At 47.6% G+C, this 11,425-nt stretch overlaps 1 protein-coding gene across 1 annotated transcript in view; it reads right to left on the minus strand.

The window, feature by feature from the left end:
• Positions 1–11,203, minus strand: part of LOC110527183 (transmembrane protein 47) — a 13,269-nt gene extending 2,066 nt beyond the window's left edge. Inside the window, exon 1 of the mRNA XM_036951617.1 lies at positions 10,790–11,203. Within this exon, the coding sequence (XP_036807512.1) occupies positions 10,790–11,015 (226 nt within the window). The 5' untranslated portion in view covers positions 11,016–11,203. The remainder of the gene's footprint in view (positions 1–10,789) is intronic.
• Positions 11,204–11,425: the final 222 nt, after the last annotated feature.

Genomic DNA, 11,425 nt, shown 5'->3' on the forward strand with positions numbered 1-11,425 from the left:
GAAGGAGAGAGAGGACAGAGAGGAGGGGATATCAGGTGGTATAAACAAGAGGGAGCAAACAGCAAGTTGTCGGAGGGAAATGGAGCGAGGGGGGAGAGAGGGGGGAGAGAGAGGGGAGAGAGGGAACAGCAAGAGAGAGAGAAAGGGGGGGAGAGAGAGGGGAGAGAGGGAACAGCAAGAGAGAGAGAAAGGGAGAGAGGGGGGAGAGAGAGAGAGAGGGGGAGGGAGAGAGGGGGAGACAGAGAAAGACGGGGAGGGAGAGAGCGAATGAGGGGGAGGGGGAGAGAGAAAGAGGGGGAGAGAAAGAGGGTGAGGGGGAGAGAGGGGGGAGAGAGAGAGAGAGAGAGAGAGAGAGAGAGAGAAAGGGGGGGGGAAAGAGGGGGAGAGAGAGAGAAAGAGGGGGAGAGAGAGAGAAAGAGGGGGAGAGAGAGAGAAAGAGGGGGAGAGAGAGAGAAAATGGGGAGAGAGAGAGAAAGAGGGGGAGAGAGAGAGAAAGGGGGGGAGAGAGAGAGAAAGAGGGGGAGAGAGAGAGAAAGGGGGGGTCAGATAGAGACGCTGACCCGCATCTCACTGACACACATCGTTGACTAAAGAGCATTGTTGGCATGTTATCAAAATCAATCTGCCATCATCTCAACCAACCCCACTAACAACATACAGGCAAGGCAACATCTACAACCCCACCAACAGCCACAACCCCACCCACAACCCCAACCCCACCCACAACAGCAACCCCACCAACAACTACAACCCCACCCACAACTACAACCCCAACAACAACTACAACCCCAACCCCACCCACAACCCCAACCCCACCCACAACAGCAACCCCACCAACAACTACAACCCCACCCACAACTACAACCCCAACAACAACTACAACCCCAACCCCACCCACAACAGCAACCCCACCCACAACCCCAACCCCACCCACAACAGCAACCCCACCAACAACTACAACCCCACCCACAACTACAACCCCAACAACAACTACAACCCCAACCCCACCCACAACAGCAACCCCACCAACAACTACAACCCCACCCACAACTACAACCCCAACCCCAACCCCACCCACAACAGCAACCCCACCAACAACTACATTCCCACCCACAACCCCATCTACAAACACACCAACAACTACAACCCCACCTACAACCCCCACCCCACCAACCACAACCCCACCCCCACCCTCACCTCCACTCACAACCTCACCCACAACCCCAACCCAACCCACCACACCACCCCCACAAAATAAATAGAAGAAGGGACTAGAAAAGTCAGTCAGTAATAAATGTTGGTTTAGTGAGAGGTCCAGCAGCAGCTGTGTACAGTAGTTATGGTAGACACTGTGGTCAGATAAGGACAGGAAATAGAGACGATCAATCTGTTACAAACAGCTGGCTGGGTTATCTCCTGGCCAATCATGGTGACTGGCTAGATTCTGTGAAGAGGAGGATGGAGAGGAGGCTGGAGGAGAGGAGAGGATGGGGGAGAGGAGGATGGGGAAGAGGAGGCTGGAGGAGAGGAGGGGAGGATGGGGGAGAGGAGGATGGGGAGAGGAGAGGAGGATGGGGGAGAGGAGGCTGGAGGAGAGGAGGGGAGGATGGGGGAGAGGAGGATGGGGAAGAGGAGGCTGGAGGAGAGGAGGGGAGGATGGGGGAGAGGAGGATGGGGAGAGGAGAGGAGGATGGGGAGAGGAGGCTGGAGGAGAGGAGGATGGGGAAGAGGAGGATGGGGAAGAGGAGAGAGGAGGAGGATGGGGGAAAGGAGAGGAGAGGAGGATGGAGGACAGGAGAGGAGAAAGGAGGAGAGGAGAGAAGAAAGGAGGAGAAAGGAGGAGAGGAGAAAGGAGGAGAAAGGAGGAGAAAGGAGGAGAAAGGAGGAGAGGAGAAAGGAGGAGAAGACACTTAAAGATCTACAGGAGGAAAGCATGTACAGTTGTTCCAGCGATGTGAGTGAAAAACAACAAGAACTCAGGACATCATGATGAAACCTGAAGAAACATCTGAAGTGTTGTGGGTGTCTACCTTCCCTGCCCAGGAGATCCCCTCTTCTCAGTCAGACTGGTTTACACCAGATAAAGAGGGCCATTTCCCACACTAACTGTACCCTGTCCGTATGCATTAACCAGAGGCTGGATCCAAAATGGCACACTATTCCCTTTATAGTGCACTACTTTTTACCAGGGCCCATAGGGTATCCCATAGGACCCTGGTCAAAGGGAACAGTGTGCCATTTGGGATGCCCTCAGAGAGGAGTAGCCTAACGTTGGAGGGGGTTATGTTTCATTCATGTTTCAGCTGTAGTCACAGTGTTCTCACAGTCACTGCTCTCAGCCAATCAGAAGACACAGCCAGCGAGTCAGCCTGGTTATAAAGAGGACCACGTGGTTGTGTTATGGTCAGACCGTATGGTCAGTTGAGGAGTGAACCACGGTCACTGCTCTCAGCCAATCAGAAGACACAGCCAGGGAGTCAGCCTGGTTATAAAGAGGACCACGTGGTTGTGTTATGGTCAGACCGTATGGTCAGTTGAGGAGTGAACCACGGTCACTGCTCTCAGCCAATCAGAAGACACAGCCAGGGAGTCAGCCTGGTTATAAAGAGGACCACGTGGTTGTGTTATGGTCAGACCGTATGGTCAGTTGAGGAGTGAACCACGGTCACTGCTCTCAGCCAATCAGAAGACACAGCCAGGGAGTCAGCCTGGTTATAAAGAGGACCACGTGGTTGTGTTATGGTCGGACCGTATGGTCAGTTGAGGAGTGAACCACGGTCACTGCTCTCAGCCTATCAGAAGACATGGTTATTTCCAGAACCGGGGCTGAGGGAGTCATGCTGGTTAGATGGACTGTGTTTGTGTAGTGGTCCGACTGTATGGTCAGAGAGGGAGTGGACCAGTGGCAGGCAAGGACACTAGGTAGGGAGAATGGTTACAAGAGGGGGAGGGGGAGGGGGAGAGAGGGAGTGGACCAGTAGTAGACAAGGACACTAGGCAGGGAGAATGGTTACAAGAGGGGGAGGGGGAGAGACCACTGAGGTCTTCATGTAGTTGGTTGGTACCAAGAACTACAGACAGTAACATGTATAGTGGTTCCACTTTAAAGAACTACAGACACTAACATGTGTATTGTGGTTCCACTTTAAAGAACTACAGACAGTAACATGTGTAGTGGTTCCACTTTAAAGAACTACAGACACTAACATGTGTATTGTGGTTCCACTTTAAAGAACTACAGACAGTAACATGTGTAGTGGTCCCCACTTTAAAGAACTACAGACAGTAACATGTGTATTGTGGTTCCACTTTAAAGAACTACAGACACTAACGTGTGTAGTGGTTCCACTTTAAAGAACTACAGACAGTAACATGTGTAGTGGTCCCCACTTTAAAGAACTACAGACAGTAACATGTGTATTGTGGTTCCACTTTAAAGAACTACAGACACTAACATGTGTAGTGGTTCCACTTTAAAGAACTACAGACAGTAACATGTGTATTGTGGTTCCACTTTAAAGAACTACAGACACTAACATGTGTAGTGGTTCCCACTTTAAAGAACTACAGACACTAACATGTGTATTGTGGTTCCACTTTAAAGAACTACAGACAGTAACATGAACAAAACCATTTAGACGATGGACTCAAAATGACTCTGAAGAGCCATGAAAGAAGCTCACTGAGATTCTTATTTTCAATGACAGTCTAGGAACAGTGGGTTAACTGGTCTAGGAACAGTGGGTTAACTGCCTGTTCAGGGGCAGAACGACAGATTTGTACCTAGTCAGCTCGGGGAGTTGAACTTGCAACCTTTCAGCTGCTAGTCCAACGCTCTAACCACTAGGCTAGGCCCTTTCACACCTCAGTGGGACTTATTTAAAGGAAGGAATGTGTAGCAGCATGTGACTGCCTGGATTAGAGGCCTGGACATGTTTCTCATCACTCAGTTTAGTTATTAGAGGTTCTGACTGGTCACTTCTTACAGGGATTCACCTTTCACTGCAGTGGGCTAAACCAGGGTCACACAGACTCTTTCTTGGTCGTCTTAAACTAATCTACTTTGTAACAACAGTATCCACCTCACACACATGGTTATGGGTTTAACAACAGTATCCACCTCACACACATGGTTATGGGTTTAACAACAGTATCCACCTCACACACATGGTTATGGGTTTAACAACAGTATCCACCTCACACACATGGTTATGGGTTTAACAACAGTATCCACCTCACACACATGGTTATGGGTTTAACAACAGTATCCACCTCACACACATGGTTATGGGTTTAACAACAGTATCCACCTCACACACATGGTTATGGGTTTAACAACAGTATCCACCTCACACACATGGTTATGGGTTTAACAACAGTATCCACCTCACACACATGGTTATGGGTTTAACAACAGAAGACACCTCACACACATGGTTATGGGCTTAACAACAGTATCCACCTCACACACATGGTTATGGGTTTAACAACAGAAGACACCTCACACACATGGTTATGGGCTTAACAAAAGAAGACACCTCTATCATGTCAGATATAGAGTTGAAAATGTCTTACATTTTGATTTTGCATCCCAACATTACACTTTATATACATTTGACATGAAAAAAAGTGTATTAATTATGAAAGTATGAATAACATTCCCCCCATGAGGCCACTAGAGGGCGATTTGGTCATCTGACTACAGGAAAGGTATTAAAGATTATCCATACATTGCGTCTTAAATTGCCTGTAGTTTTGCACACATCCATGTGTGTGTGTGTGTGTGTGTGTGTGTGTGTGTGTGTGTGTGTGTGTGTGTGTGTGTGTGTGTGTGTGTGTGTGTGTGTATGTTCATGTGTGTGTGTGTGTGTGTGTATGTCTCTACGTCTCCATAGTCCCTGACTCCATTAATGTCAGCAGGAACATTATACAGGGCCTTGCGAAAGTATTCGGCCCCCTTGAACTTTGCGACCTTTTGCCACATTTCAGGCTTCAAACATAAAGATATAAAACTGTATTTTTTTGTGAAGAATCAACAACAAGTGGGACACAATCATGAAGTGAAACGACATTTATTGGATATTTCAAACTTTTTTAACAAATCAAAAACTGAAAAATTGGGCGTGCAAAATTATTCAGCCCCTTTACTTTTCAGTGCAGCAAACTCTCTCCAGAAGTTCAGTGAGGATCTCTGAATGATCCAATGTTGACCTAAATGACTAATGATGATAAATACAATCCACCTGTGTGTAATCAAGTCTCCGTATAAATGCACCTGCACTGTGATAGTCTCAGAGGTCCGTTAAAAGCGCAGAGAGCATCATGAAGAACAAGGAACACACCAGGCAGGTCCGAGATACTGTTGTGAAGAAGTTTAAAGCCGGATTTGGATACAAAAAGGTTTCCCAAGCTTTAAACATCCCAAGGAGCACTGTGCAAGCGATAATATTGAAATGGAAGGAGTATCAGAACACTGCAAATCTACCAAGACCTGGCCGTCCCTCTAAACTTTCAGCTCATACAAGGAGAAGACTGATCAGAGATGCAGCCAAGAGGCCCATGATCACTCTGGATGAACTGCAGAGATCTACAGCTGAGGTGGGAGACTCTGTCCATAGGACAACAATCAGTCGTATATTGCACAAATCTGGCCTTTATGGAAGAGTGGCAAGAAGAAAGCCATTTCTTAAAGATATCCATAAAAAGTGTTGTTTAAAGTTTGCCACAAGCCACCTGGGAGACACACCAAACATGTGGAAGAAGGTGCTCTGGTCAGATGAAACCAAAATTGAACTTTTTGGCAACAATGCAAAACGTTATGTTTGGCGTAAAAGCAACACAGCTGAACACACCATCCCCACTGTCAAACATGGTGGTGGCAGCATCATGGTTTGGGCCTGCTTTTCTTCAGCAGGGACAGGGAAGATGGTTAAAATTGATGGGAAGATGGATGGAGCCAAATACAGGACCATTCTGGAAGAAAACCTGATGGAGTCTGCAAAAGACCTGAGACTGGGATGGAGATTTGTCTTCCAACAAGACAATGATCCAAAACATAAAGCAAAATCTACAATGGAATGGTTCAAAAATAAACATATCCAGGTGTTAGAATGGCCAAGTCAAAGTCCAGACCTGAATCCAATCGAGAATCTGTGGAAAGAACTGAAAACTGCTGTTCACAAATGCTCTCCATCCAACCTCACTGAGCTCGAGCTGTTTTGCAAGGAGGAATGGGGAAAAAATTCAGTCTCTCGATGTGCAAAACTGATAGAGACATACCCCAAGCGACTTACAGCTGTAATCGCAGCAAAAGGTGGCGCTCAATTTTTCAGTTTTTGATTTGTTCAAAAAGTTTGAAATATCCAATAAATGTCGTTCCACTTCATGATTGTGTCCCACTTGTTGATGATTTTTCACAAAAAAATACAGTTTTATATCTTTATGTTTGAAGCCTGAAATGTGGCAAAAGGTCGCAAAGTTCAAGGGGGCCGAATACTTTCGCAAGGCACTGTATCAAACTCATTCCACAGAGGGAATGTGGGTTTTCACTCCTCCCTTGTACTTGATTTATGAATTAAGGTCACTAACTAGTAAAAAAACTCCCCTCACCTAATTGTGTATATCTTAATTGAAAGGAAAAACCAAAAACCTGCAGACACTCAGCCCTCCATGGAATGAGTTTGACTCTCCTGTCCTCGGGGGTCCTTCTCTGACTGTGGCTGTGGGATGCAAACCATCACCATATTGTTTTACAGTGTTCATTCAGAGGCCACAAATAGACCAGAACCTTCTGAGGACCTCTCTCTGTTGGAGAGGAGAGGGGAGGAGAGGGGAGGAGAGGAGAGGAGAGGGGAGGGGAGGGGAGGAGAGGAGAGGAGAGGGGAGGGGAGGAGAGGAGAGGAGAGGGGAGGAGAGGAGAGGAGAGGAGAGGAGAGGAGAGGAGAGGAGAGGAGAGGAGAGGAGAGGAGAGGAGAGGAGAGGAGAGGAGAGGGGAGGAGAGGAGAGGTGCAAAGAGAAGAGGATATTAGTCTGCCCTGATCCCAATCTGCCTGTCCTTAAAGAGAGCTAGGTATCCTTACCACACGGAGCGACCGACCCCGACCGCACCGCAGCGAATCATGTCTGACATGAAATATTCACCAGTGTGAAGAAAGTCTGAAAAAATAGGTCAGTCAAACTAGCCAGGCTCTTTAAACACATCCTGACATAGGAGAGGAATGATCCTGTCCTCCATTGAGGAAGGAGGGATGGAGGGAGGGAGGGAGGGATAGAGGGAAGGAAGAGGGAAGGAGGGATGGAGGAAAGGAGGGAGGGATAGAGGGAAGGAGGGATGGAGGAAAGGAGGGAGGGATAGAGGGAAGGAGGGATGGAGGAGGGAGGGAGGAAAGGAGGGAGGGAAAGAGAGATGGAGGGACAAAGGAGGGAAGAAGGGATGGAGGAGGGAGGGAAGGAGAGATGGAGGGACAAAGTAGAGAAGGATAGAGGGAAGGAGGGATGGAGGAAAGGAGGGATGGAGGAGGGAGGAAAGGAGAGATGGAGGGACAAAGGAGGGAGGGAAGGATAGAGGGGGATAAAACAGCAGCAGCACATCACTGTGGATTGGTCATGCATTAACTGGAGAGTTTGGTGTGTGTGTGTGTGTGTGTGTGTGTGTGTGTGTGTGTGTGTGTGTGTGTGTGTGTGTGTGTGTGTGTGTGTGTGTGCTGGAGTTGGACTAGCACTGAATCAGATAGTGAGATCCACAGAAGAGATAGAGAGCTGTCATTAAACTATTAGAATTTTAATTGAATTTCTAAGTGGCAGAATCATCATTACAGAAAACCCCTCTGGTCAAAACATGGGATAAACTCTCTCTCTCTACAAAATGGTCTCTTACGGTTTCCACTGACTGATTTGGCTGAAACACACAAACACACCCTGTAGAGGGAGGGAGACAGAGAGAGAGAGAGAAATGGGAGAGCGAGAGAGATGGGGAAGAGAGAGGTGGGGGCGAGAAAGAGAGCGAGAGAGACAGAGAGATGGGGAGATGGAGAGGGAGAGAGACAGAGAGATGGGGAGATGGAGAGGGAGAGAGACAGAGAGATGGGGAGATGGAGAGGGAGAGAGACAGACAGATGGGGAGATGGAGAGGCAGAGAGACAGACAGATGGGGAGATGGAGAGGCAGAGAGACAGACAGATGGGGAGATGGAGAGGCAGAGAGACAGAGAGATATGGAGAGGGAGAGAGACAGAGAGATGGGGAGATGGAGAGGGAGAGAGACAGACAGATGGGGAGATGGAGAGGGAGAGAGACAGACAGATGGGGAGATGGAGATGGAGAGGGAGAGAGACAGACAGATGGGGAGATGGAGATGGAGAGAGACAGACAGATGGGGAGATGGAGATGGAGAGGGAGAGAGACAGACAGATGGGGAGATGGAGATGGAGAGGGAGAGAGACAGACAGATGGGGAGATGGAGAGGCCTGCCACAGGCCACAGCTGGATGAGTCCAGGCTGCACTTTCAGTGGATGAGAAGAATTTTGAAACATCATATACTGTCAAGAACATCAACATATTCATTTAGAACCGAGACTGAAAATATAATATATGGCACTCAACAAATGTAAAGTACACCAGATAACAACATAAAACAACTGCAGAAACGGAATAAAATCTAGATCAACTATTTATACAAAATGTCTGAGAAATGGAGACAAATGTGAAAAGAGGAAATGTATAATTGTGAAAGTGACCTGACAGGACTCTGCGCTCAGAAGAGGGGTTCAGTCAGGCCCTTCACAGCCCTCTGGGAAAAAGGAGACCCCATCAGATCCAAACCAAGTGTGTGAATGTAGCACCCAGTTGCCCTAGTAACTAATCTCCAGGCATTTGCCCCACTGGGAATTTGCAGCTCAAAGTTATGCTGCCTGCTGTCTGAAAGAGGGCAAACGTGGGAATTCAACAAAGACTCATTTCTAGAAACCAAAAGCGGAACGAAAAAGCCCCAGCTGGATTGGTGAGCTGGCGTGGAAAAAATCCCACGCTTCCCAAAGCTCATCTCCAATGAGCAAATAAGGTTCCCCCTCCCCAAAGAGTTCCTCCACGTGTCATCTAGTCGTTCTGGAACAGTCCATATTCTAGTTTTAGATGATAAACGGATTCGTAAAGCTCAACTGTTTCACCGGGAGGTGAGTTTGCCAGCCAGGCACAGGGATGGGACATGGCTGAGGCAAGAAAAATACACATTTTAAAGTAAATATTTGAGGTCTGTCTGATCGAGACGCTCTGCTTTTTTTAACACCACATTCAACCAAACAAGTCCTGCGCTGGTTTGATCTGGACTACGGCCTGGTTATGTAGTCAGGAGCTGCAAGGAAGGACATAGGAGAGATGTAAAGAAGGACATAGGAGAGATGTAAAAAAGGACATAGGAGAGATGTAAAGAAGGACATAGGAGAGATGTAAAGAAGGACATAGGAGAGATGTAAAGAAGGACATAGGAGAGATGTAAAGAAGGACATAGGAGAGATGTAAAGAAGGACATAGGAGAGATGTAAAGAAGGACATAGGAGAGATGTAAAGGACATAGGAGAGATGTAAAGAAGGACATAGGAGAGATGTAAAGGACATAGGAGAGATGTAAAGGACATAGGAGAGATGTAAAGAAGGACATAGGAGAGATGTAAAGGACATGGGAGAGATGTAAAGAAGGACATAGGAGAGATGTAAAGGACATAGGAGAGATGTAAAGGACATAGGAGAGATGTAAAGAAGGACATAGGAGAGATGTAAAGAAGGGCATAGGAGAGCTGCAAGGAAGGACATATGAGAGATGTAAAGGACATAGGAGAGATGTAAAGAAGGACATAGGAGAGCTGTAAAGAAGGACATAGGAGAGATGTAAAGAAGGACAGGAGAGCTGCAGCTGGCCCAGAACAGAGCAGCACCTCTTGCCCGTCACAGTAAACAGAAGGCTAATATCAGCAAGATGCATTCCAGTCTCACTTGGCTTAAAGTAGAAGAAAGACTGACTGTGTCACTTCTTATTTTTATGAGAAATATTACTGTGATGAAAATACCAAATTGTCTGTATCATCAAATAACATGCCCCACCAGACAGTATTGTATAGATCCATGGTTACATGGAACCCCCCTCCATCAAAAATGGACCAAGCAAAACATCTTTAAAACAACACCTCACAACACAACGCCCCTCCCCTACCTGACCTAAATAATTGGTCTATGTAAAATCATATGGTTGTCCTGAGTGGTTTACAGCACAGGTCCTTGTGTATTTCTACATTGATTTTAAACGGATGTCTGTCCTCGAGCTGCTCTGGTCTGTTTGGAGCCCAGGAAGAGTAGCTGATCCAAATCAAATCCTAAAATTAGCCTGTCTGCTTAGTAAATAAAAGCACAAACATAGACTGTCTTCGACATAAAGAGAAGCAGCCGTTCTGTGTAGGCCCGCCAGGGAGCGGAGAGGTGCTTGTGGAAATCAGCGTCAAACTAATGACGGAGGGACGGAGAAGAAAGGAGCACCGGGCAGTCAGAGAGAGAGAGACTCCCACAAGAGATGCTTTGTCATGGCGACAGGACTTAACTGAATCTCCGTAAAGGCACAACTTACTGCACCTATGCAGACTATACACCAGCCTCTCAATTCCCTCTTTAGAGCATCAATATTATCATAGGTTAGACTATGTTTGAATGGAAACCAATAACCACAAACAATGCAAGGTGAATCCTGCGCTATAATTAGTTGGTTAGGCTACAGATGACGGCCGCGCCACTGGTTCTCACCCACCTGCCTCCAGCGTGCTGTTGCACTGCCAGATCTCAGACGACGCTGCTTTCCAGCACGCCTCCCACAGTGAGAAGCAGTACTGGTCGTCGGCGGTCACCCATGCCGGGCTCATCACGGCTCCAACATCTAAGCACAGCGCCAGGAACACGCACACCAGTCCCACCAACTTCAAAGGCGTCAGCGCCGAGACGCGCACCTCCTCTGTCTCGCTAACAGACGAAGACATTGTTGCAGGTTTCCGCTGACTGGGAGACTCGCCAGGGCGTTATGCTGCTGTCTGATGTCGCGTTGTGGCTTCTAGAATTCCCCCAATGATCCGTGTTTACATGTACAATCTAAAGGAGTCACTGGAGATGAGAGAGTCTGGGCTCCCACCGCTACCGCTCTGCCGCTGCGCTGTAGCTGATGATGATGATGATGCCAGTGCAGCGCACCGGCGCTTCCGTTCCAGTAGTGACGTAATGACATCGCTGCCTGAAAATTCTCTCCAAGATACACCGGGTCTTCAGGGTCTTTTTGAGTCTCTCTCTCCACAACTCGCTGGTCTTACATTAGAAAGTGAAAGCTGGCAAGGGAAATCTATGATTGTCTCTGCATCAGTGATAGTGACAGTGTGATTGCAATCACTCCATTGAC

Source organism: Oncorhynchus mykiss, chromosome 18 (genome assembly GCF_013265735.2).
Source record: "Oncorhynchus mykiss isolate Arlee chromosome 18, USDA_OmykA_1.1, whole genome shotgun sequence".
In the NCBI taxonomy this organism is placed as follows: Eukaryota; Metazoa; Chordata; class Actinopteri; order Salmoniformes; family Salmonidae; genus Oncorhynchus; species Oncorhynchus mykiss.